Genomic DNA, 27,238 nt, shown 5'->3' with positions numbered 1-27,238 from the left:
GTGAAACGAAAGCCTTTGCATGACCGTAACGTAAAATAAAGATCATCCAGCGGGCAGGCGGGACCTCCGGCGCCACGGAACCGCGGATGGATGGACCCGGGAGCTCAGCCCGGGCTCGCCACCCCCCGCTCTGAACTCCGCGCACCATCCGACTCGGCGGGCCGGCAGCGCCGGTCGGTGCGTGCCCCGGGGTGGCTCCGGATCGCTTCAGGCGCAAAGTGCGCATCCGGGCGGCCCGAAGGCAGCCCCGGCGCCCGGCCCGCGCAGAGCCCCAGCGAGCTAAGGTAAGGGATGCGAAGGGCGAGCTCCGCCGGTGTCTGGCCCGCACATCGTCCCTGGCTCAGGCTTCTCTTGCCACCTGAAGGAAGCCCTTCGCGGCGTGACGAGGCGTCCTTCATCGGCGGCGGGGGGAGGGGGGGCAAGGGCTGTGCCCACCTCATCCGCCCTCCCTGGGGGACGGCTTTAGGGCGAAATTAGCAAGTGGGCTGGCTCTTAGCTTGATCCCCAAGGGGTAGAGCCTTGTGTGCAAAAGGGGTGGGGATGTGGCGGCTTTCTCGCCGAGGTTTATTATTATTGGGTGGAGGAGGGGGGAGGGGGAGTCTGCCGAGCAGACAAAATGCGGAGCCCCCCCGGCCCCGCAAGTGCGTGTGTGTGCGGGAGGCGGGCGGCCGCGGCTCCTCGGAGACCGAGGTAGAGAAGGGTGTTGGGGGCGGCCGAAGTGGAGAGGGCTCAGCAACAGCCAGAGCATGCTTTCCATGCAACAGTTCCCTGCCCTGCCTGCGGAGGAGGAGCGCTACCGGCAGGTCCTCTCCGCTAACAGGGTAAGGCGAGCCCGAGGGAGCTCCCCTCCGCGGTGGGGCCGCCTGGGGGCCACGGGGTCCGAGCCTTGCGAGGGTGGCTGCCTCCGCCGCTCGGCGACCCCCCGGTGCCGGACGGGAGAAGGGGAGCGCGGCCGCCGGTCCGGCGGAGAATCTCCCTGCGCTGCATCCCCCTGCGCTGCCGCCGCGGGGCCGAGGGGCAGGTTGCTGGGGCAAGCGGAGAAGGGGCGAGCCCCGCCATCTGCCCTAGCGAGAGCGGACCCGTGGCTCGTAGGCAGGGACGGTGCCGCGATAGGGGGAGGCCGGGGGGGGCGAGTGACCGCCGGCGCCCAACCTGCCCGTCCCAGGGCGCTCCCGTGGCGGAACTTGCGCGGGGATGGCCGAGCTCGGGGGCGCGGGATGTAGGTGAGTCGCAGTTAACAACCGGTCGGCGTTAGCGTTTCACCAGGAGCTTAGCGGCGCCCTCTCCCCTGTTCTCTCGCAAAGTCAGCGGCGAAGATCATCGGTACCGGTGTGCCTGTTCCTTGCTCTGGCGCTGGAAGGAGCGGGGAGGAGGAGTTGCGCCGAGCCCGACGGCAACAGGTCCGGCCGGGATTTGCAAAAGCAGAGTTTGGGTTTGACCTCCGGCAGGACGGCCGTGGCGGTTCCACCGGCGGTCGGGCTACCGGGGAGCCGCCGCACCGCCGCCTCGTCCCCGGCGCGGTAGCTGCCTCGCCTGGGATGCAGCCCGGGTTCGGGCGGAGGGAGCGGGGGGCAGCGCTGCCGGTGGCGGTGCGGTGCCGGGAGGGCGGGCTCCTCTCCCCGCCCGCCGGAGCGCTGAGCCTGGCGCTGTAGCACCTGGAGAGGGCGGCGGAGCGTCCCGCGATGTCACAGCGGTCCCCGCGCTGTCGCAGCGGTCCCCGGCGCCACCGGCCCGGCCCGGCAGCGGGTTTCACAAGTTTGCAGACACGGCACTGTATTTTGGGAGCGTCGCCGCTCCTCTTGATTTAAAATGCAGAATCCTTGGACGCGTTTCATGGCAGACGATTAATTAATTAACCTTTATTTTAAATTATTAGCAGTCTGGCTGAGATGGTGAAACTCTTAAGTGAAATCAAATATCTGGAGCTTTTAATGCATTCACGGGGTCTCTTGGGAAGGTTTAGCTTTCAGCAGTAAAAATACGGGAATGGATTTTTCCATATGGTCACTTTCACCCTTCCTGTGTTCCTAAAAGGTGGACCAGGCAGCAGGACTAAATTGTAATTCTGTAATTTTGTTTTTGTAATGGAGTTGGAGATCTCCGTTACAAGCTTCTCAGGTACTGCGACATGATGCTGGATTAATATATCACTGAGGTAACCCAAACAACTCTAAAGGAATTGCAGAACCCCTCTGCTTATGTGTCCCTGGGAAGGCTGGTGACATCTCCTGAGTGTTTTGGACATCAAGGTTCTGCAGGAAGCTGGGGGCTCCTCCAGGGGACAGGGGAACCCCGAACAATGTCCAGTCCTCCCGTAGAAAGGAAATGCTTGTGACTTTTCTTCCCTCTTCCACCAGCCACTTATGGGGTACCCCAACAGCCGGGTTTTTCTGTCAGTGCGGAAGCCCAGACCTTCAAACTCACACATAATGGTCACCCAGCAGGCAGTTTTTAAGCCAGCTGTACTCATTTTCCTGAGGAGGCTCTTGGGGTGGTGACCCAGGCAGCAGCGCTCACTTGCCCTGATGAGAGGAATCTGCTTGTGCTTTGTTAGTATCCCTGATGGGACCATCAGGGCAAAACATTGTTTTTCCTTAGTCTTTTGGAGCTGGGACTATAAAATACTGAAGGAAGCATTCGCTTCTTCTGCAGGGATCTTTGCTGGTGTTCGACTGTGTGCCTGTGGTAGATAACTTGGGTGTGCAGTAAACGGAAAGTGTAAGATGGTTTGAAATGTGTCATGATTAAAGGTGCTTTATAAAAAGTGCAGTGTGCACACAGCAATTTAATATATCTGTGTTATTGTTTAGCTGTTAACTGTGTATTAGATGATGTCTGCAGATACAAATGAAACGCCAGGACTGTTAACAGTGCCAGTAATTATTTAAAAATGCAGGCTTACTTGAAGGTAGGAGGGGTTTTTTTTGGTGTTTTTATTTTTTTCCTAAGCTGGTATGCATTTTTAGGTCTTAGCACTCGGCTCCCTCGAGGAACATGACTGTCCTGCTGTTATATTAGGTCCATGTATTGCCAGAGACATCGTTTCTTGTCATTACTTGCATGGCCAAGCAAAGAGCGTGTGCAGAGGCCAAGGTGGAAAAGCACCCAGACAGAAATCCTATTTACCAGTAGGGAAACGGTCCTTCCAGGAGAAAGTGGAACAGGCAAGGGAATGTTGGGAAGGGTACACCCAGCGGAGAAACCCAGTGGCTTCTGCTCTCACCTCTTCTCAACTGGTCTAACCGAAAAATGCCCTCCAAACAAGCCCTTTGTACACAAGCGGGACGACAGCGCTTCCATTGGTGTGGCTGTTCGGGCTCTGTGAGTCTTTGCCACACTGAGACCCAGCAGATTCAGGCCATCTCAATACAGCAGGCACGATATCAGCACTACAGGCACTTCCTTAAGAGATGTGAGCTGGTCCTCACCTGGACCAGGAGGCTGTGGATACCAGTTCATCTGCTTTCAGACTGAGCAGCATGCGCTGTGAGGCAGTTACACATGATGGCACTGTCTCCTGGTGTGGCCAGGCTTTAAAAGATGGTGGCTACTGCTACACCGTGTGGGAAGACCTGAATCCTGTCAGCATGTCAGGTATCCTCGGCAAGCGCTGTTTACAAGGCCAGATGAATGCCTTGTTTCTGAATGCCAGCCAGGGTTTGGCAGGGGTGGGTGTCAGCCCACTTGCAGCTGGGCAGTTCTAGACTTGCACATGTAGCCCAGGCCCTGCCAAATGTGGCGGCCAGCCACCTCCTGATTTTTAAATGCCTTCAGGATGAAGCAGCTGAGCAGCAGGGCTTGAGGGAGGAAGTCTGATTACAGTTTGAAATACTGATGTTTCTATCCTGTCCCAGTTTCTTTCCCTACTGAAAAGAAATGGACCTCATAACTGGCAGGCTGGGTAAGTACAGCTCTCCAATGCCAGGGGAGACCGGTGGATGATATCCCTTGGTGAAGTGACGGGTTGTCACAGTAGGACAAGAAAAGCTTAAATCCTCCTTGAAAAGGTCTTCACGCACAGAACAACCTCTGAAGACAGTGGCCAGACAGGCTCCAGCTTGACTACCCTCGTTGCCTCTGTATTTTCAATTCTAGTGATCCTTCGCAGTCAATTTTTTTCACGTGAGGAGGTGTGGTTTTGTCTTGAACTGTGCTCAGCCTCAGTCTGGGTGCCAGGGTGTAAGAGTCTCCCTCCCCTTGCTGGTATCTGTAACTGAAGCAGTTAATAACGTGTGTGAGGTGGGTCCTCACTTCCCGAGAGGAAAAATGGGGGGGAAAAGAGGGAAGGAAGAGCGCCGGGGCCTTGCCTAGGTGGCTTGCCTCTCTGGCTCAGGTCGCAGCCTCCGTGTCCTCCTGCCGGCCCGGGCTGCCCCCTCTCCCCAGGCGGTGAGCGGCGGCGGGGCGGGCTGGCGTGCCGCGGCGCTGGGGGTTTCCCCGCCACAGCCGCCTTGCCCGCCTGTCCTGAGGGAGGCGGCGGAGGGGGGAACTCGTTCATGGGCGCCTCTCCCAGCCCGCAACCCCGCGACAGAAGAATATGATGCCGGTCGCATCCCTTCCGTCTGTCCTCCGCTCCTCTATAAATAACTCTTGCTGGACTGACCTGTCAGATTCCCCCGGCAGCGCGGATCCCCTGACCCGGGGCCGCCTGCAGTGGAAAGTCTGAATGCAAAAAATACCGTAGTAAAAATAGAGCAGCCGGGGAGCCCCGCCGGCAGGTCCTAGCGCCGGGGCCCGGTGGCTCTCGGTGCCCCACCGGCCCTGGCACTGACGGCTCCTTTGGCGCGGAGGGCTCCCTCACGCTGACCGCTGTCCTCACGCGAAGGGCTCCCCTCACGCTAACGGCTCCTTCGGCGCGAAAGGCTCCCCTCACGCTCGCGGCTCCCTTGGCGCTGGCCACCCCCTCTCACGCCGATGGCTCCCCTCAGGCTAACGGCTCCTTTGGTGCGAAGGGCTCCCCTCAAGCTGAGGAGTCCCCTCACGATTATGGCTCCCCTCACGCTCACAGCTCCCAGGTGGTGACCACTCCCTGTCACGCCGATGGCTCCCCTCACGCTAACAGCTCCTTTGGGGCAAAGGGCTCCCCTCACGCTAATGGCCCCCCTGCCGTGAAGAGCTCCTGCCGCCCAGGCCTGTGCCGCCTCAGGTCTGCATGGCGTACGGCACTTCCCTCCCCGCATCCAAATCGACGTGCGCTTTAATACCCTAATGGTGACTGCTCTTCTCCTTTTTTAACTGTCAGATGGAAACATAATTCATTTCTGCTATTCTGCTTGGAACAGGTAGTTCCCTTCCAAGTAGTGTTTCTAATTTCGGCCTGTCTTTCTAATCAGCAAACACGAAATAGGGATAATGGTTTAATATCCTAAATGTAAAAATAATAATGAGACAACAATCAAGCAGGAGCTTGCTGTTCCAAAAAGAGATGGGAATCTTTCTACCTCTGAGGTCTGAATTAGATTACATCCTGTGCCTGCCTCGTGCAGAAGACTGTTCCCCTGAAGGGATAGATTCTTCTCAGCTGCAGTTTCAAGCCACTATAAGGTGATGCTTGTAATTATTTATTTATACATATGCTGCTGTTTCTGATTGTTTTACCTGTGAAATCTGAGTCTCTGAAGGTTAAAGCCAGTGAGAGATACCAGAAAGCATTGTCTGATTGCTGCCACGTCTTCTCCTTCTGGTGCCTCCATGTTGCAGCTCGGCTCCCACTGGAGCAGGGCCTTCTCTGGGTGTGGTGGTGGGGAGGCTTGCTCACCCTCCTCTGGCCTGCAGGATGGGGGGGAAAACAGGAGGAATGAGAGTGAGAAAGCTCATGGATCAAGATAAAAGGCTGGGAGACTGCTAGCCAGTTACTGTTGTGGGCAAAGCAGACTCAACTGAGGAGTTGAGTGAGCACCCCTGAGGAGAAGGACTTGGCGGATGAGAAGCTCAACATGAGCCGACAATGTGCGCTTGCAGCCCAGAAAGCCAACCGTGTTCTGGGCTGCATGAAAAGAAGTGTGGCCAGCAGGGTGAGGGAGGTGATTCTGTCTCTCTACTCTGCTCTGGTGGGACCCCACCTGGAGTACTGTGTCCAGCTCTGGAGCTTTCAACATAAGGACATGGACCTGTTGGAACGGGTCCAGAGGAGGGCCACGAAGATGCTCAGAGGGCTGGAACACTTCTGCTGTGAGGACAGGCTGAGAGAGTTGGGGTTGTTCAGCCTGGAGAAGAGAAGGCTCTGGGGAGACCTTATAATGGCCTTGCAGTAACCTGAAGGGGGCCTACAAGAAAGCTGGGGAGGGGCTTTTTTACAAGGGCATGTAGTGATAGAATGAGGCGCCATGGCTTCAAACTGGAAGAAGGTAGATTTAGATTAGATAGCAGGTAGAAATTTTTCGTTATGAGGGTGTTGAGAGACTGGAACAGGTTGCCCAGGGAAGTTGTGGATGCCCCATCCCTGGAGGTGTTCAAGGCCAGGCTGGATGGGGCTTTGAGCAACCTGGTGTAGTGGGGAGGTGTCCCTGCCCATGGCAGGGGGTTGGAACTCGATGGTCTTTCAGGTCACTTCCAACCCAAACCATTCTATGATTCTATGACTGGAAGAAATGAGTTTTTTACTGATTAATATAAATATTTAATTACTGATTCAGGTATTGTGAAACAAAACCAAAAAAAGAAGCAAGCATTAAAACACTTGTGTAAAACACCTCTCCTGCCCCATTCCCAAGCTCAGCTTCACTCTAGACTCCTCTTCTCTCGCGTTGTTATCGCTGCAGGTGGCACTCCGTCCCTTCAGTGAGGCAACCAGCGGTGCAGGGGAGGACTGTGGTTCTTCTCTGCTGCTCCTTCCTTCTCACTCTTCCTCTGCTCTGGTGTGGATCCTCCATGGGCCGCAGTCTGTTTGGGAATACTTGCTCTGCGATGGAGCACCTACTTCTCCTCTGACCTTGGTGTTTACAGTGCTATTTCTCACTCTTTTTCCACTTCTTCTGCCCATGTGGTGTTTTTTGACCTTTCTTAAATATGTTTTCACAGAGGCATCACCAACTTGGTTGATGGGCTCAGCTGTGTCATATGTTGTGGAGCCAGCTGGAACTAGCTGTGTCCAGCAGGGGACGGCTTCTGGCTTCTTCTCATGGAGGCCACCCCTGCAAGTCCCCTGACTGCCAGCAACTTGTCACCTACACCGAGTACAGATGTGCATGTAATCAGGGGCAGAATTCTCTAGAAGTGGTGGCCACCTCATCATAGCATCAGCTTGGGAAAGTATGTTTGCTCGCAACTGACCAAAGTAGCATTGTTACCTTTGTGATTGCTTGCTCACCTGTCCCTCTTCCCTGATCCCCAAATCATGAAGGGATGAAACGAACCCAGCCATCCTTTGGTTCCTTTTCACCATCTTTGTCATTAGAGTGGAACCCCTGCAGCACCTGCTTCTTTGGGTGCCACACAGTTTATAATTCTCTATTTTTGTTAGTGTTATTGCCAGCATAAGGTATTTTTTAGTGTGTTGCCCTGTAGAAAGTGAAAAGAGGCTGAAAATCAGATGCTGCCAGAGCTGCTTTGGAATGGTGAAGTTTATGCTTTGATGGCTCAAGACCTGTCCCTTGCTGCAAAGCATGTTTCCCACAGCAATATGCATTCTGTGGGACCTCAGTTTTTGCATATGTGCTAAATCAATGAATTTTTTTTTTTTTTTTTTTTTTTTAGAGAGGACACAGAAAATGACGCAGTTTTAAAAAACTTTTCCCAATAGACTAGTCCACGAGGGACAGCTCCTGTAAACCCATGGCAAAGCTGCCTGTCAGGTTGCATCATTGCAGGTCCTCCTGTAAGCTACTGCTCTTCCTGAATTCCAAGGCTCACTTTTCTTGCAAAAGAACTTTTTCTATATCGAACTTTTAAGTCATCTTCACCCAGCCCTTAGGGGAAAGGAAGTGAATGTAGACATGAGTTTCCTTCTTTGGGACGGCATCAGACTGCATTTATTCCAATTCAGGTTTTGTAGTTCAAGGTCAATGCTCCGTGAATGGTGCTTGTACTTTGGGACTGGCTGATCAGTGATGGTCAACGTCCGTCTTTCCCTCTTCTCTTCCTCAAACCTGTAACACTCACTTCTGCCATATACAGAATCCAGTGTTTTAAAAACTATTGTGCTAGAGTCTTCCATGTCTAATCTGTTTGATACCAGAGAGAGATGTAATTTAACAGTGATTTAACAATAATAGTAATTGCCCAGAGCAATTGCCGTTGCTCATCACCTCAAACATCTCCTAGTTTCAAAATAGCCTATACTGTCACTCCAATATTACTGAAAGTTACTTGAGAGCATCTCAGACTCAGGAAGCATTTCCTAGGAAAGGAGACTCATTTTTTCCCCCTTGGTGCCTCTGAATGAAGCAGTAAGAAATCACTTATGTGATTTCATCTCATTAGATTTCAGAAAGCAATCAGTGCATTCTCTTGGAAATAAAGCCACTGGTAGCACTGAGGAGCTTTCCATCCCAGGTGTCTCAGACCTGCAGCTTTGCATTCATGTAATAATGTAGTTTATATTTGTAATTTACAGTAATGTCTGCTCTGGACTTCCGTGGGCCAGTAGTGCGACACGGAGATTTCTTGTATTGCTCTTATTTCAATGTCAAATCTTTTTCTGGGTGGATTATTTTGCCTATGTTAAAGTTGTCCCAGAACCAGTGGGACCTGGAGAGTATAGAAGCAGGATATGCTACAGTTGTCAGGCTTTCCCCAACCCCCTGCATTTTCGCATCTTCAGAAAGAAACACAGATGGCTGAGTCCACCTTGCCTTAACTGCCTGTGCGTTTTTGCCATTGAACGGTGTTGAGGCACAGACATTGCTGAGAGCTTCTTGTTTGAAGGATGCTGGTTCTGTGCATGTACAAATATTGCCCAAATGGATAATATATCTGAAAGAGTATCAGGAGCTGTAGAGTAAGTAACTATTTTTTTTTTTCTTGCTTTTTTTTTTTGATTTCTAGCAACCACGTAACAAAAGAATTGAGTAGCAAATGCCTTATTTAAGCTTTGATTTTAAAGCTGCTCAGCCATTTTAAAGATGTAAGTTTAAATGTAAGTTTAAGTCTGAAATGACGACTGAATGTGTTTAGACATTATTAACAATTCTCCTTTTCCCTATAAAGTGAGAGTATATGGAATAGTGTTGATAGTGGTCTGGAAGGGCTAAAAACCCAGATGGCTTCCATTTGTTTTTTCCTCATCGTAGAGAGGATTATTATGTGATTCTTGGAGATTCCCAAAGAAAATGTGAATGGGAGGAAAGCTGGCATCTGTTCTAGGGATGACAATTAAATTGAATAGTCCTAGCGATAAATACAGTAGGATTTTTCTTATTTGACAAAATAATTCACCAGATTGTTATTGTTTCAGTGACTTAGATGGAAGTGTTTGTACTACAAATCCTTATGTGTTCCATAAACTTTTGATACTACATGGAAGTCATAGTCAAACATGTACACCAATGTGCCTTGTTAACCCACTTAATCTTGAGTTTTCTGAATTAGCTCATTGTTTCATAACTTTGAGACATTGTGTAAGTCCATTTTCATCTTTGGGAAGAGGACAAATAGCCAGCTATGCTGAACAGATGAAGCTTTTCTTTGACTGTAAACCCGGTCCTTTCCTTTCATTAATACTGCTGCTGCTCTTATCCTTGGTCCAAGGGTTAGTATCTTTTTATTTACAGTTCAGAAAAAAAGTCAGTCATGTAAAGTTAACATTACACATTCAAATCCAAAATTTTAATTTCTTCTAGGCAGATGTTTATAGTGTAAGCATAACCTATACATTTTAGAGAAAAATGAATAAGAAATGCGTGAAGCGTGAGGAGACAAATGCTTCTAAGAAGATTCCTGCCATTTGTTTAGCTTGCATTCCAGTTTAGCATCCCATTCATGTCATTGAAAGCTTCTGAGTTTAAATAGGTTAAGTAATTGTATAATCAGCAATGCGCATGGCACATATATAACGTAACAGTCACCTTCCAGTTCAGAAGGCTAAGCCTACTGATCAGGCATTAATGGCAAAAAAAAGGCATGTCCAATTATGAGGTCTAGGTGCCTTGTGTCGGATGGGGTTTCTAGTGGGATTTCTACACAGGTGGTCATTGATGCACATGGGAGCCACAGGGCAGACAGGATTTCTTTTTGTCCCTTCTAGTTTTCCAGGATTGAAAGCTGCTTTTTAACAGGAGGTTTTCCTCTAACTTTATCCCTTGACCCCCTCAAAATGTTTGGTTTTTTTTTTTTTTTTTTTTTTCAAAACCTTTTTATTGTCACAAATTGGGACACACAGATTTTTTTTTTTTATTTAGTTAGTTTTTTTATGGTTTCCAATTTTGCTTTCTGGTGCTAATGGCTCTTGTGCAGGCATCTGCTTACTGAATTCCTAGCAAAGCAGGAGCCTGAGGCGAGTACTGTGTTACTCCCCTGCCTGTTGAATTGTGATTCTCAGCAACATATAGCCAGGGACTTGCCATCGCTGCTCTGCTTGCTTAGCAGACCTCAATGCAGTGAACATCTGGGTAGTCGGGAAGGCATTAGAGCAGTCTCTGGGTGTGTTCAGAAAAACAGCATGGCACTGTTGAAACTTTCATGAGTAATTTTTGCAAGCCCTAGAAGCTTAAAGAAAACTAATAACCCCCAAAGCATAAATTCTGCATTCATTAAAGATTAATTTCCCCCAAACACTTTCCCACTGCCTGCTGAGGTGGGCTGAATGGATGTTCATGTTCTGGTATTGAGAAATATCAGATAATGCTAACCATAGTCTAGTTTGTAAAATTAATGTCTTCCATAGACACTTCCATAGACACTTCAGTCTTTGATATCTTCCATATGTTTACTAAATCTTGCCCAGTTTATGAGACATGGCAACACACACATCTTTGCCACCAGCTGTTAGTAATAAAAAAGAGCTTAGAATTGTAGCAAGTTTGCCATCAGCTGAACTATTTCTTAATCTGAATGTTCTTGAAGATTCAACAAAGTTCCATTGTAAATATGGGAAACGTTTATTGTTGTAGTTGCAAATTTACATCAGTGAAATTATAAATAATTGTAAATATGTTTGATACATAAGGAAGTATCTAAACAATTAACATTTATGCCAAAGTGGAATCATTATCCAGCAGCACTTCTTTTGAAAAAGGAAGAAATGAAAACATACTGCTAGAGAACAGATACTACTGTTCTCTAATAGTGGTAAATATATTTTTTTCCCCTCTCTTCCAATTCAAATTTTGAAGAGTGATCAGTACTGACCTGTACGATGGCTAAATGGTGTGGCTAATTCTCATTTTAAATGAGGTGGAGAGCATTATTAGTATCACACCAGATACATGGAATCAAAGACTGACACAGTTTACTTACTTTAAGTAAAAATTTAAGTTGGGAAGTTTAAAGGAGTTTCAGGTTTCTGCTTCAGCCAGAAGAATCTGGCTGAACGTGGCATCTAGCACCAACCAAATACTTCTTTTGGAAAGGTGTGCCCAGCTTTATATGACATCTCCCTTACTGGGATACTGTGTATTTCAGATTGGCATGATGACTCAATATGTTTGTATTTCAGTGGTTAAAATAGGGGTAAATCAGGGTATTTTATTTCATGGATGGGAAAGGAGATCTGGTCATGAATATGAACTTTGAATGAATTATGTCAGCAATTTGTAATTAGTCTGAGGATACGGAATTCCCTGGCAGAAGTTACAGAATTACAGTGAACTTTAACTATCAGGAAAAGTAGCACATTTCATTGTGCAAATAACAATTCACGTGATAATAACATGCTTCTCATGTTTGCTGCCTTTCTGTATGAAAATTGTTGGGTTTTTTGCTGCCTTGCTGTATGAAAAGGTTTTTTTCCCCCCTGAATTGCACTATTTCATTTCAGAATAACTATGGCACTTTTGTTCTTAAATTTGTGTACACTGGAATTTGAGTATTACTTGTATTTACAGACAAAAGCTGCTTAGTACCCAATTTCTTATGCTGCCTTAATGTTCATTTGTCAGTTGGTCCATTTCAGTTTGGCTCTCTGAATCCTCTAACACTGAAAATGAAAGATTATGCAAAACCTTGTTCCTGGTGACTTTTTGCCTGTCCCTGTTTTTAGCGTGTGACTTTGCCTGTACCTTTGAAGGATTTAATCTTACACTTCCTGCTTTTTACAGTGACTATTAAAGCATGGTGTTAATATTTTTTGGATGATAGTCAAATAGAAGTGCATTGCTGACTCCCAGATTTTCATGTGAACAGGACAGAACTGAGAAAAAATGTAGAACATTTGCAGCTTCCCTTACTCACTTCCAGGCGTCTGAATATTGTGAGTCAGTCAAAAGAAGCTGTAAGAATGAGTGCGTTTAAATTTCTTTATATATGCTGCTGTGTGTTTAAGCATTGGTACTTCACATGTTCAGTTTTTTCTCTGTAGCCATGAGAACTGGGAACCATCTTCCCTTACATGGAAAGGAAAGCTGCAATGGATGGTATAGTCCTTGTGTATCAAATATCTAGATGTCGTGGTCTTAACACCAGCATCATGAGAGTTGATAAAATCACAGGAGCTGACAGTAGAGCCCTGCTTCAACATTAGAAGAGGAACAATATCAAGGGTATGGAAAGAACTACAGATGGTTTTCATAATCTGACATTTTTTCTATACGTGAATATTGCTTGGCTGAATAGCAGATTCCTCAATGGAATTATGTGGACTTCTACAAGGCCACCTGTTTACTGCCCCCTAATGACAGTCTTTCTGCATTTCATGGTAGTACTTGCTGCCTTTCCACTTCTTTCTGGCATAAACACTACATAGTACTTTGGTGTATGGCTTGCTCAAGATATTTTGATGCTTCTGATCCAACAGTTGTCTTCTACATTTGTAGAGACCCATCATGCACAGAAGGTTCTGATGGTAGGCTGTTAGCCCTAATGGTATTTCTTTATTGGGAGAACATCTGTTAGGTTTGTGGTGACAACAGCAGGAGATATTTTTGTCAAGTGCTTATACCATGATTCAGGCTGTTTTATAGACTAGTAGTTTAGATACTTCTGCTGTCTAAAAGGAAAATTGCATGCTACCATAGGGTTTTCACCCGTAAATCTTAATGTAATTTGCCATTTCTGTGCTTTAATATGACAAGCATGTTATTGAAATGACACCCATGAGATCAAATTCTCCCCACATCTCGCAGAAGATAAGCTCTGAATTTTGGTCCAATGAATTTTTAGTCAGACGGGACAGTATTTTTTTCCATCTTACTTTTTTTTCTGCCTCTGTGGTTTCAGAAAATCCACTGTCAGCAGTCTGATCCAGAAGTCCTAGATAAGCCTAGGTTTTTTTAAAAAGTCTGCACTGAAATTAACTCAGACTTACTTCATGGTGTATTTCCTTTATTACAGTCATTACTGAAAGAATGGCACTCAGGTAAGCGGTGGTTAATGGCATTTCATTAGGGACAGAATTTTTTAGCTGCCAGAAGAAATTATCTGATGTTCTTACGCATCCTGTATTCTGGCTTTATTCTTCTTCAACACAAAACCTGATTGCATTAAAAGCAAATGACTTGCCTTAAAAACCAAGCACCGACATCTTCTAACTATAGCGCGCACAGTATTTAATTCAAAGAAATCTTTCTTGAATCAAGCTTTCTGACAGCAGTGGTATGAAGGGAACTTGCACCAGTATTCCACAAGTACTGAGAATGTTTTGGTCCAGTGCTGTGCTAAACCTGTCTTATGCCAAAATCTTCAGCATTTAGGGGTTGGTTTCTTTCAGTCTGCCCTCAACGATTCTGCTTCTAAGTCTTCTTGCCCTTCCCTTGTAAAGGGAGATAAATGTGTATCTACAAGGTACCTCAGTCTTACAGACTTAGAGAATGATTCAGAGAAACTATTGGCCACAGGGAGAGTTGAAGGAGACTGTTTTCTATCTTGGCCATTAATCTGGAAGCTTGAAGTGAGCCAAGTGAATAAGTAAGTAGCACCCCTGTTTTCTTCTAGAGGCCCATTTTTTTCTCTGAAGATTCCATTATTTATGTCTCTATTCCGTTGTTCATTAGAACTGAGAGGACAGAGTACTTCTGAAGTTTATGCAGATACCATTGGTATACTAGAGCACTTAAAACTGCTGCATATATTCTTTGTGTATTGCAATATTTGGTGGCAAGAGGAAGAGAAACAGTATCAGGGAATATATAAAAAACAAGTAGAATGCATTTATGCTTATCTATAGGACACTTTATTAAATTCTCATTGATGAGATAGGAATGATTAGCACTATCTCTAGTTTGATTTCATATTCACCACAGAAATTGATGAAAAAAACCTCATGTAGGTGTTCAAGCGATGGAAAACTGGCAAAATTGGAAAACTGTCAAAATTAAGTTTATGCTTGCTGAGTCACCGATGATGATTTTAAATAGGTTTCATGTTTTTCATGAGGTCTTTTCCTGTAGAAAGGAAAAATAGAACATGCTGTTTAGTTGCATATAAATATTTGTACAAAACTAGCAATTCATGGTGTTTAAGAGAAGCACGTCTTTCACAATCCAACATTCTTTTCTTGAGTAGTCACTGAAAGCAAATTTGGATACAACAGTCCCTTTAAAAATCTGTGGTAGTAGGTTATCAATGCAAAGACTGAAGCTTATTATTGCTTTCGGGAGTAGACAAGAAAGAATATGTTTGAGGTTCTCCTTTAGTATGATCGTTTGCCTGAAGTAGCTGTCTTCCCCAGTGCCAACACACTTTAGGAAAAAATTCTCCCAGAAGGAACACAAGCAGCTCACTCTTTTCATTGGCACATATTTAATGTTTCTCAAAGGTTAACTCTGAGGCATCTGTACAACAGTGGTGGTAACTGCTCTCAGTTACACATTTGTGCTCGGGATGATTAAGATCTCATGGATCTCCAAAATATTCAATATCACCTCCTTCTCACAAGAAGAGTCAAAAAAAAAGAAAAAAGGTGATGAATACTATTTCTGTGTGTTTTCTCAATTATTTGATAATACAATTTTGTTGTTTATAGAAAACAATGTTTTTTTATTCCTAAAACAAACTCTTTGTGGAGTCATTTACCTTGTATTAAGCTGGGTAGAGCTGGGCACTTTTGCCTGAGATTTCCAAGAAGCGCATCTTGATTGGTAGTTGTTCCTTTAGGAAAACGAGCTGGATCTTATGTTTGTTTGTCTTGAAGAAACTCAAGAGTCAGCTCCCGAGTGCCCTCATCACTGGGCTGTGTAATGATGGTCCTGCTCCCTATTTTCTGGTCCAACAGAACTGTGGGTTTTTTTATAGAATATCGTGACTTCAAGGGATAGTGTGCTCTAATTCAGGAGGAGTCTATGATCAGATGGCTGTGATACTCTACTGAGTAACAGATCTAATTTTTAACTGCTTCCGGCTGAAAAGGGAATTGAACTCAACAGCCCTATTTCCTGCAGGAGCACTGTAATCACTGCACTGTTAGAAAGAGCAATTTTATGCCATTTTTCTCTCTTTTTCTTTTTTTTTTTTTTTTTTTTTGGCTGCGCTTTCAAAAGTAGTTACAGCAGCTGTGTTTTGGGAGATCTGTATTCATAACAGAGTTGTGTTATTCCTGTTACCTGTGCGCTCAGACCTCCCAAGGGGGCCTAATACAGGCTGTATGAACCAGGGTTATGGAATTCAGGGAAGCCTGCCATGAGTAGCTGCTAAGCTGCTATGTTCCAGTGTTCCAGAAGCAAAACTTCAGGCAGACTTTGAAGACTTTAGTATGAAAATGTAGGCAAGTGTGGACTGCAGGAGGTTATATAGTCAAGTAGGGATTGTCTAAATGTCACCTAGATTTAGGTTCCTAAAAATCACCAAAATCCTTATCTGGATATGCCTGGATATTTTAGGTGTTACTTGCGGATAAGGGCAGTAATTTAGCTGAGATATCCTGAAATCTTGGATTGCAGCATTTGCAACTTCTGAATAAGCTTTTGATTAAGAAAAACACTTCTGACAACCAGTTAACTCAAAACCACTCTTACTGTTCTTACCCTGAGCTGGCTGTTTCAGATGTTCAGATAACTCCACCGTCTTTAAGCTGACCATCAACTTACATCCTGGTTGCTAGACCAGGCCCAGTAGGAGGACAGTGTTGAGGCAAAAACACTGGAATAGGAAGGTTATCAATTGAGATACTGCTAGCACCTCACTCCATACTGGTACCATATGCATTTTCAATGTGATCTGGTCTTTATTTTGAACAGTGGAAGTAGCAAAAAAAAGTCCTCTGGGACACTGCACTGGACAGGTCTCAAGGAGGTCAGATGACATGTGATGCTTAGCACTATCAGAACAGGTACATACATCTGCACAAATGCAGTTTGGTTTCTGCTGTCTGTACAGTGTCTTCAGTGTCTGGTAACCAGGGGTGTCAGAAATAGATGATAATTCTAATATTACCAGCAAGGCAAATTTCCTTAGAAATTGTCCTGCCATGCTGGAACAAGAGACATTGCAGAACAGTGGAAAATGATGCTCTAAATCACATTTATGCCTACAGTCTTCTCAGTCAAGGCAGTAAATTGGGCAGTGAGGTTGGGGGGGATATAAATCTAGTCTCTGTGCAGCAATTCCTTAAGAAATAGTTCAACTTCCATTTGTGCCAATCAGTCTGGTAACCTGTTCTTCACAGAAGGGTGCTTCCAGCAGAGCCAATCAAAGGGATAACCCACAGAGACTGGCATTTACAAGACTAATAATATATATGTTGTAGACCTCAGTCTCTTCACGTTCTTTGGGAGGGCTGTCAGGGTAATGCACACATTCATGCTCTTGTGTCCTGTCACGACCAACTTCAATGTGACTGATCTTCCTGACAAAGAGGTTAAACTATTAGTCTTCCTTTGGGAAGACATTATTTGGAATTAATAATTCCATTATCCAATTTCACCTTATCATAAGGAAAGTTGTAATTATTTTTTGAAGAAAGATGTATTAACTTCATAACAAATTTCAATCTTGCTATTAAATATTAATTTGGAGTTTTGTTTTTCTTTCTGTTTAAAAAGTATATTTTTCCAGTATGAGATCATAGTCTTAATGGAATTATGTTTAAAAATATATGTATTAAATACGTTTAGGCTTTTGCAAAGGTTTGAATTTTTGTACTTTGTGCAGCTCAACTGAATTACAAAAATAATTTTTCTCTGATCCTCTACATTCCATCTATAGAATAGAATATATTAATTGCAAACTTCACAGAATTCTGTGATGTTATGGTTTTGTAAAGTACTTAAAAAATGAAACAGCTTTACTGTGCATAACAGTGGAACGGTCCTTGTCACTTCTCTTGTCACATAAAACAAAGATTGTAATAGTTGCTTGATTCCTTAATAAAAGAAACTTAAGAACATGGAGCTCTTGAGTAATTAGTAATGGATTATTTCTAATTATAGAATAAGATGTATTTAGCCTTATTGCTTAAATTTATTATTTTACATTTTCTCAAATGAAATGCCTATCCAACTTCTACATCTTCAGAAACATTTAGAAATTTCAATGAAGGTGTAACTCTGTGTCTATTGGGTGAACTAAACTAAATTAGATGGATTACCCTAGGCTCTCCCAAAAAGAAAGTTTACATACAACTTCTCATTAAGAATCTAAAAGCTGTATGATTGAAATCATATAGCTGTTGTGTGTAATGGGAAGGACTGCTGTTGAAAACATAGGAGTTACTAGTTTACACGAGAATGATAAAACTGTGCTTTTTTGTTTTTCAGGTCTTAGGAACAGATGAGGATAATATGGGGGATGGTTGCTCTCAGAAACTGGCTTCTGCCAAGTTCCTTCGACTTTTGCTCCTAATTCTGATTCCGTGCATCTGTGCCCTTATCCTTTTGTTGGTGATCCTGCTTACTTTTGTAGGTGAGTGCTAATGGAGTAAATGGACACATTTTGAATTCAGGAGACTAAAATTGAGAATGCATTCTCAAATACTAATTAAAGATATATCATAGTACATATACCTAACAAACTAATCTCCCTTGTGGCTTAATGTTGTGGTTTGTGGCAGAGAAATAAGTATGCTATTTAGATTTATATATTTAGAATGAATTTAAGGCATTGAAGAGGAAACCATTTCTGAATTTCTCAAAACAGATTTTTAAGGAGCACGCTACCTTGAGCATGTAGTATGTAGATGGCTTTCAGCAGTCATTTTACAAGTACAAAAAGATATTTATGTTAGAACTTTAAATCACTATCACTTGAATGGCATATTTATGTCACACATTGATGTGCAAATCTGATTTTTATTTTTAAGTGAAAGTTAATTATAAATATATAACTATACAAATATATAAAAAAAAAAATATATATATAGCCACAAATCTTTCTGAACAGCCTACAAAATATTACTGTTTAACTACAAAAAAATATGTTTATTTCTTCTGAATATGAATTATGCATCAATGAAGAACCCCAAGTATTTTTTGAGGAAACTTGGTGCCAGGTATATTAGATTTCATAAAGGCTTAGTCTGTTAACTAATTCAGTGTTACAGAATTAAAAGATAATAATTTATTATAAAAAAAACCCCAACATTTAAAAAGCCTTCCTTTGTTACCTTTCGAGAAGCTGACATATCTTATCATTAAATTGCTTCAACTGTAACATGAGAAAGACAGTAATGTTAGGTTATAGCATTACTTTCTCAGGGAAAAAAAAAAAGTAAAAAATCATCTGTTCTGCTTTAAGTGCCAACAGTTTCTGGGATTTTTACTACTTTTTTTTGCTAATGAGAATATTTTTTAGTTGAACTTCTTTAAGTAATTCAGAAGCACATCTGTAACAGGTGGGGTAATGTGTGAGGTGTATAAATATAAATCTGTGTTCCTATTTTAAACCCTCAATTTCAATACACATCATACAATCAAACAGCAAGCACAGGGAGAAACCAAACACTTCTCAATAGCACCTTCAGCACTGTCAAAATCAAGACAATTGAAATCTGTTTTCTCAATTCAGTCTGTAAAGGATTTGCACCAAGACATTGTAGGCCTGTTTTTTTCATTTAGCTTGTTAAGGAAGTAAAAAAACCCACAAAGCTAGTGAATTTTGTGATTGACAAGTAAGTCTTGGGATGTATCTTTAAACTAAGAACAATCTGAAGTGGATTAAGATCAAGTAGGTCTGGCAATTAGGAAATATGATGCCATTCAATTTACTTTCCTTACGTTTAGCATTCCATTTGTATCCTTCATATCCTCTGCCCTAGATTTTTGTTCTTTGGTGAGAAAGCAGATAAAAAAGCAGGTGTATTTACGTCATCTCTACTCAAATCTCCTCCTCTGAGGCATGTTTCGACATAACACTCATTAAAATGTATGAAATCCTCTGGGGAAATGGGACCTGCTCTGATCCAGCTTACGTAGCAAAAATCAGGACTACCTCCTCTTAAGTCAATGTAATTGTTGTAGGGTGAAGAATAAGGCTTGGTATTATTACCCAAATCTAAAACTGGCAAAGCTCTCTTCAGCATCTTTTGATTAGCATGATTATAATTTAGTATTCTTATCTCTGTTAGAAGTTTTCATTTCATGTGCATTGATGGCCTAGAAACAAATATATCTGATGACTGGAATTAAATAAACAGATTCTGTGAGCATTTTTAAAGTGTATGTAATATAATATAGTCTGTTCTATTTATTGAGAATGCACTATATCCAGAAAAGTAGCTCATATTAATTTCAGATTAATAATAATTGAATTCTGTTACAGTCTAATATTGGTATGATGCCTTACAATGTAAGAAATGAGTTGATAGTCTTGACTGGATAACAAATTATTCGATATATAGGAAATCTTGTTCTCATTTTTTCACAAAATGGGTGAGTTAAATTCTGTGGTTGTCATTCTAGTATCTTTCACTGGTGCTTAAAACATAAATAGTGAGCTCCAGTATATCAATTAGAACCTTATGAACTTTTTTGATTTGACTTTGGCAACGAACTAATCAGAAAATTAGGCCATTTATATTTTGCAAGAAAATATTTTGTTTCTTGTGGGAATTTTGTAGGTAATTACTCTTTTCCTTCTGTAATATGTTTTAATTAAATGAGGTATATACACATGAAAAAGTGTGCATGCACCTTAGAACTTCAATTCACTTCTCTTAAATCTGCTTTGTTGCCCATACATGTTTGCAAGCTCTGATGTTGAAGAAACTGAAAAGTTGGTATGGGTGGAAGGAGACAGGTAGAGCAGTTATGTTCTAATAGAGAATATCCTACTTGAGGTGTGTCACGGGGGCCTGTTTTCAGAATATTTCATTAATCGACCTTTTAAAAATTACTTACCCTCAAAGTATTCAAAATGCAGAGCCCTTGAAAAATCTATTTTGTTAGAACTGTATACAAAGAAAGGACAAAGCAAATTCTCAGTAGAGATACACATTATTTTGACTAAAGATGATCTTTTACAGTCCGCAGAAGAAAATACCAAGCTGAATTGTTTAGCTTTGACTTCTCTTAAGTACTTAGACTCTGGCTTTGCATCCTCTTCTGTCTCTTACCAGGAGTATAGAATGGTTGTCAACCAGTAAAAGAAAACTTTGTAATGAATGAATGTTGTTTCACTCATTGAAGTAGAGGCAGTACCAGTTCCTATGGAGGAAGTCTAACCTTTAGACCGTGACCATAATAATTTGTTGATTGCCTATGTTACATCAGAGGACAGGAGGGCTTAGTAATGGTGCTTGCTTTGGACTGTTGATGACCTAACATGCAAGACCTTGACCACGAAGACCTAACTCAGCAATATAAATTTGAAGGGGTGAGAAAAGGCTAGATTATACATGACTAAAATTAATGATATATTGCCATTTCATCTGACCCTTCTAGACATCAAGAGCCTTCTAATAAGACTGTTCCATATTTTTCTGGGGATTATAGTATAGTAAATTTCATTACTTTCTAGAAGAACAAACAATGACTGAATCCATGGTTTGAACAGCTAAATCTTTCTTTAAAATGGAGACGGGTAAGATCACTTTCAACTTGTGTTGGAATCTGTAGTCTGTGTCCCATTTTGCTTACACAGAAAAAAAATCCTTAAGTAATGAGTATTATGCAAATATCACAAAGGTGAAAATTAGCATGTTTGTAAGAATGAAAAACCTTTGGCATTTTCATTCTTTTCCTTGCAGAGAGGAAATATTCTAAACCACTTGAAACACTGTTTTTAAAAAGTCCTTCATGGCTGGTGGGCGTTACAGCAAATTAGATTATATTTTTTTTTTTTTTTATTGTATCACAATTGCTTACCATTCCAGTTATTTATCTGGGAAAACAAAATGCTTTATAATTAAAGTTCCATAAAGGAAAATCAATTATATTTATTTTATAGGGATAAATTCGTTCCATGGTAGTTGTCCCATTCCTTCACACCAGTATCCTCAGTTCATACTTGTGTGGTCTTCTACCACCTCCCATTAACAGCCATTTACAACTACTGCTTTGTCTATTGTCTTCTGTAGAATTCAGAAGAAGTTTTGTGATTCACAGAAAGAATAGTTTCATGTATGTCAGACTTTTAAAGTCCAGATGTAATTTTTGGGCATGTGATCACACTGCAGGACCACATCAGATAAGGCTGCCTTTCAGGCAAGCAGCATACCCTTTTATCTATGCACAATGTTAGGCATTCATGCATTTTGCAAAATAGTATTTTAAAAATCTGTTAGTTTGTCACCACTGATGGGAATGAGGATTAGAATTAAAGTCTCTAAAATGCACTGTGGACTATGGATATGCAAATAATTGAGGTTTTGGTTCTCTCACCGTCCTTACATTATCAGCATGCAGTGTTTATATTTTGGCTCTGACATGTATTCTGAGATTAATTTTGGTTCTCGGTGAGAATTATTACAAGTGTTATGTGTGATGGGTTGTTTTTAGCATTTTCATCTTACTCTCCTTAAAAACAAATCTCACTCTAGTAGCTGCATTTTTATTATCCTTTATTACCCGTAAGTATGAGCCAGCCTGGGCAGTTCTGAAACCATTGTGTTGTTTGGGAAATCTGTGGCAAGATTCTGTCCCCCTGAGAGATCCTGCTGATGTTCTTGCATGCCAGTGGTTGAACAGTGATCATTACTACTATATTACCTGGAGACCTGTATTCTCTTTTCCCTTCCCCTTCTGAGAACACAGAAGGAGCTGTGTCTCCTTCACAGAATAAACATTGGGAAAAGTACATTATAGTAAAACTTCTAGGCTTAGCTTTGTGGCTGTTGAATCCTCCACATTCATAAGGTAACATGCATATGTTAAGAGTCCTGTATCAGTTTAGAAACCCAACTGTACTGGCCCATAAAGAACTTTTTGCCATGCGGAGGAATTTAAAGTTGCAGGGAGTTATACCCCAGAGTAAAAGGAACTTGATCCCCGAATCATTTGGAGGTGCTGGTAATTCTCCAAATGATTTCGAGCCTCAAGGCATATGATGTGTCCTCAAAATCTAAAGTGACTAGCAGCATGAAGATCCAAAAGTTATAAATGTGAAAGCAACATGAAATATTAATAATTCCATTGTCAATCAATGGCAATATTTGCTATAAGACAGGCATCTGAATTTAGGAGTTTAGCATATAAATAAACCATTAGGTCCCGGGATGTTTTCTGATGGAAGATGGTAATCATTGGCTAAATGATTTGCCAATTCTTTAATTTGATCTTGCCAACACAGCGATATTATGGGGCATGTCCAAAGGAGTGTATCCCAGAGCAGCCTGTATTTCACCCATTTCTAAGAACTGATATAGTCTAGCAAGCCTTCCTTCCTGATACACCTGGTATGTTGGGAAAAAAAAGATGCTGTGAATACAGCTCCAGGTCAGAATGTCTGCTGTGAGACATCACTGAGGTCAGCGGGGAATTTTTCTTGGGATCTAGAGAATAATAATGGACAGAAGGTCACAGTGGTTGAAGCAAGGATTCTGGTGCGGCATAATTGATTCTGAAGGAGCCCATAGAGCTTTATTCATTAGCTAGTGCTAAGTGAGTGTTTAACACAGGCACAGAGGATTGGTTTCTGAATTGCAATAGAGTCATTATGTGTATGTTACATTTAATTTCTTAGGTTAAGAAAAGCTTTATAAATAAAAATTTCTAGTTACATGACACATCTTGCTCAAGAGACAGGAAAACAAGAAAGACACCAGATAAGATTTTTTTTTTTATTAGACCACAGTTTTGTGACTATAACTGGGAACTTTCAGGCAACAATCATTGTTAATACAAAAGGTAGCTACTGTTTTCCCCTCCAGCCATTTAGTATGATGCTGATATTTTTGCTGAGACCTTGTTGCCTGAAAACCAGAAGTTGATGAAAGGGAAAACGTCTCCTTTCTGCACAGGACCTTAGGAGCCCAGTTTTGTTCTGCAGCTTCTTTAAAAGATGCCTTCCACAAAATCTACTTCGAGTTCTGTTTTATCTGGGAACTGATCCATCATTTTCATAAGCCACCTGTTAAGTTGAAAAAAAAAAAAAAAATTTACAATTGACGTCCTTCTTGGCCCCTTGGGCAGCTGGTAAGCAGTTTAAGGTAATGTCTTCACAGGAGGAGCAGGATAAAGTCTATTACTGCAGCTCAGATGATGTGCAATGGTTTGGTGTATGTTGTGGGACTTCCACGTTATCAGTGACTTGCTCATTTCCTCAGAGTGCAGAGTCACGGGGACAGACCCTGCAGAAGAAATCTCCGTGGGTACATGCTGGCTAGTTATAGTAGTGAATCAGTATTTTATTCCCTGTGTAACTAACTGCCTCATCCATTACACATGCTTTGGTAGGCAGCTTTACTCTGTTTCATTATCTTTTTAAACAAACTTGGTCTTTTTGAGATTTCCTGCTGTGAACTGCAAGAGATCACCCACAGTACACACTGCCAAAATCTCAATTTAATAGCTTGAACAGTGTGACTATTTCCTAGACCTCATAATTGTCCATTTCAGTCTTTAAATAAAACACTAATTCCCCCATAGTGAACAGGAACTGGAAAATGATCAGTAAAACTGTTGGCAAGGCATCGCTTGGAACTGAATGAGCTTGGTGCCAGTTCCTTGTTGTTGTAGCAAGCACAGTGAAGGCCAGCGTGCTGTTTATTTCTGTCGTCTGGACACGTCCAGCTGTAGCTGGAGACACAAATCCAAAATGGTTACAGCTGTTTCTCACTAATTAACTATCCAACTTATGTTTTACTGTCTACAGCTCTGTATGAACTCACAGATGAAGAATAGTTGGGTATAGTATGCAGTATACATGAATAATATGCATATTCTGTATGTGTTGTACGGCTGTTAGCAGACTGATGGAGAGTAATTCAATTCTCGTTACTGAAGGGATTAAAAAATAATTGTTTTAAAGCATCACACTGTTTCCTTAGATATCTAAAAAATTAAATAGTTCCTTCAGGGCTTTTGATGCTATAAAAATCTTCAGTAAGCTTAATTTAAGATTAAAGATATACAGTAGTATTTTTAGGGAAGGAAAAGGACGAGAATCAAAGCAAATGGGAGCCTAACTCAGAGAGTGGACTCCGTAGCCTGGAATTAAGTGCTTGAATTCCCTGCCGTGCATTGGGAAGACAAGAGGATAGGAGGAAAATGTGGGGGGAGAACAAGGTGACCCAGGAAGGTCATCCGAAGCCCTCCCCTACTAAATGGAAACAGAGTTACTGTCTAGAGCTGCCAGAGGGGAATGCCAAGCAGAGGTCTACACCTACCTCTCTCAAGGACACATGCATCAGAGCCCAGGCTCATGTTATTTTGTGGGGCAAAAAACTGTTAAAAAGAATTTTAATACTACTCATTGTCAGCTGAGCTGGTACAATTGGGAAGGTATTTTCTGTAGAAGAGGTTCATTGTGTGGTACACCTGTAAAGAAGAGAAGGGGAGCTGTTATCACTAGGAAACTGTGAAAATAGAAGAAAAAATATTATTGTTGGAAAGATGGGTTGAAGAAGCAAACAAGCATTTGGGGATCTCAGTGAAAGAAGTAAATGGCCCTATGGGTAGTGACAGACATAGCTGTTATTTATAGTTCCAGAAAAAAGAATGAAATAAGGCTGAGTGTGGTGAGGATAGAATCCAGTGGGTAATTTCAATATTTTCTTTAACAGTATGTATTGGTCCACTGTATTAAACCAAAAGGAATTTTTAAACTTCTTTCAAGAATTTACCTGTCTTGTAACATATTGCCTGCTATTCCACTGAGTGATATATAAATAGCTAATCGTTTTTACTTTAATTTTAAATCATTATTCATAGCTCTTTGGGACCAATGTTTTCCAGGCTTTTTCTATTTTTGTGTTGAGTGGAGGAGAAGAGAGGAGCCTGGGGAGGAGGAGAGAGAATGTGAAAAAAAAATCCCCTCAGCTATTCTTGAGTCTCCACAGGAGGAAAAAAGCTCATTTTAACTTTTTGAAAACTACAGAAGAAACTACTGAGGTTTGAAACTTGAAACAAAGTAGGCTTCTGAATCATAGAGATTCAAAGCTTTATTTGGAATCAAAGCATCCAAGTAAAGCTACATATGAGCGAGCACAATTTCTGAGCATGATTGGTCACAGTTCCTTAGATTTTAGCAAAGCATATTACTACTGGTCCCTATTTGTGAAAACAGAGCACATTAATTTTTCCCGTTTGGCCTGACCAGAAGACTCACACAAAAAAAATTGCTGCTGAAATAATTTGCAGGTGGGAGATTTTTAGTTGCTTCTGTAAAATATACACAGTAAATTCCTCCAAATCCCAGTGAATTACAACCATTTGCTGGTGGAAAACATGTTTAGATATAAAGTTCCCTTAGGTTTTTCCAGCAGAAGTTAGACACAAAGATTTACTTACAGTTAGTGACAGTGGAGCTGAAACAACCCAGGCTGGATAAATGAGGATAGGGTAAACCTCAAATGGTAACTGTTTCATTGAACCCCATTACATTTCAGGAATCTTACAATTTTTTCTTGCTGGTTCCGGTTGCTATAGTTAAAGATTACTCAATGAAAAATAAAATGCTAGTTCTTTTCTTACCTCTAAAGCTTTCCAACCCAAAGTGCCTTCAGATTGTAACTGGGAGTTGGGTTCTTCTGGCATTGTAAGTTGTTTGTAGCTGTGATTAATAAAGATTTCCTCCTGCCCAGTCCTTGAACTTCAGACCGGTAAACTGATTTAGTCTAGATAGAGAGCGCATGAAGGGGTGAGAAGAGGGATTCAGTAACAGCAGTGGGAAGGGGCTCAGGATACCCGAGTGGGCACAGTGTGGTGCCTGGAGCTGGCAGAGCAGTGGGTTTGGTGAGGGAGAGAGCCTGGAGTGGCGGTGGGGGACCGATGCCTGGCTGAGAGGTGATCATGCAACCAACCATTTTGGTAAACACAATAACCAAACTGAGAACAAAGTTCAGGAGCGATGGTAGTGGGTGTTGTGGGTACTCAAGAGTCATCTGTACCAAACAGCTAGTGAAGGATCAAGTCAATATGAAAGCCTAGGGAAAAAGAGATTTACACATCAGAGTGGAAAGAAAAATATGTGTGATTTGCCTTGAGTTCAGAGGGTTTGTAGAGAACAACAGGAGATGAATTCTTGCTAATGTGCTTCAGGTGTAACCATCTTTTTGGCTTGAGGGCCTGTAGGTAGCAGTAAGGGTGAGAGAGAAGAAAAGGAGTTGAAAGGATAAGCAGAAAACTCTCTTCTTTCCATACGGAGCCCAGCTGGAGGACACAGTGGTTTTTGCCTTTTCTTTGGATTTTGGCTAAGGAAAGGCTGTTGTATTTGTGTTGCATTGTTGAAAGGACAGATACTCTTCACTGCCTTGTTTTTATATTATTGTCTTGAAACAATGTAAGAGGAGTGCTTAAATATCACTGTTAGGAGCAGACAACATGAAAAGCTATTAAAATTATCAATTATTGCCAGGGTATTTAAAAACAGTTGGAAGATTTTATGTTTTGAGGGATTGCTTTTAATTATTTGTAATCAAGTTTATTATAATTTTTGAACTCTTTTACGTGACTAGCTGGTGGCAAAAATTGCTTTTGCTGTTTACCAGAAATTTCTTATATTGTGATACAGAGTGGTGCTTCTCTTGTAGCATTAAATATGGCCCTAATATATTTGGTTAAAGAATTTAAGTTAGTATTTCTAGTTTTTATTATAAATAACTAAGTTATATGTCCTATAT

The 27,238-nt window shown here is 42.2% G+C and overlaps 1 protein-coding gene across 1 annotated transcript in view; it reads left to right on the top strand.

The window, feature by feature from the left end:
- Window positions 1-499: 499 nt before the first annotated feature.
- The window catches only part of CORIN (corin, serine peptidase), a 134,692-nt gene continuing 107,953 nt past the window's right edge, over window positions 500-27,238 (top strand). The window contains exons 1-2 of the mRNA XM_074154492.1: window positions 500-821; window positions 17,781-17,925. Coding sequence (XP_074010593.1) covers window positions 747-821; window positions 17,781-17,925 — 220 coding nt within the window. The 5' untranslated portion in view covers window positions 500-746. The remainder of the gene's footprint in view (window positions 822-17,780; window positions 17,926-27,238) is intronic.

The sequence above is a fragment of the Numenius arquata genome, chromosome 10 (assembly GCF_964106895.1).
Source record: "Numenius arquata chromosome 10, bNumArq3.hap1.1, whole genome shotgun sequence".
NCBI lineage: Eukaryota > Metazoa > Chordata > Aves > Charadriiformes > Scolopacidae > Numenius > Numenius arquata.
This window is presented reverse-complemented; position numbering and strand designations above follow the sequence as displayed.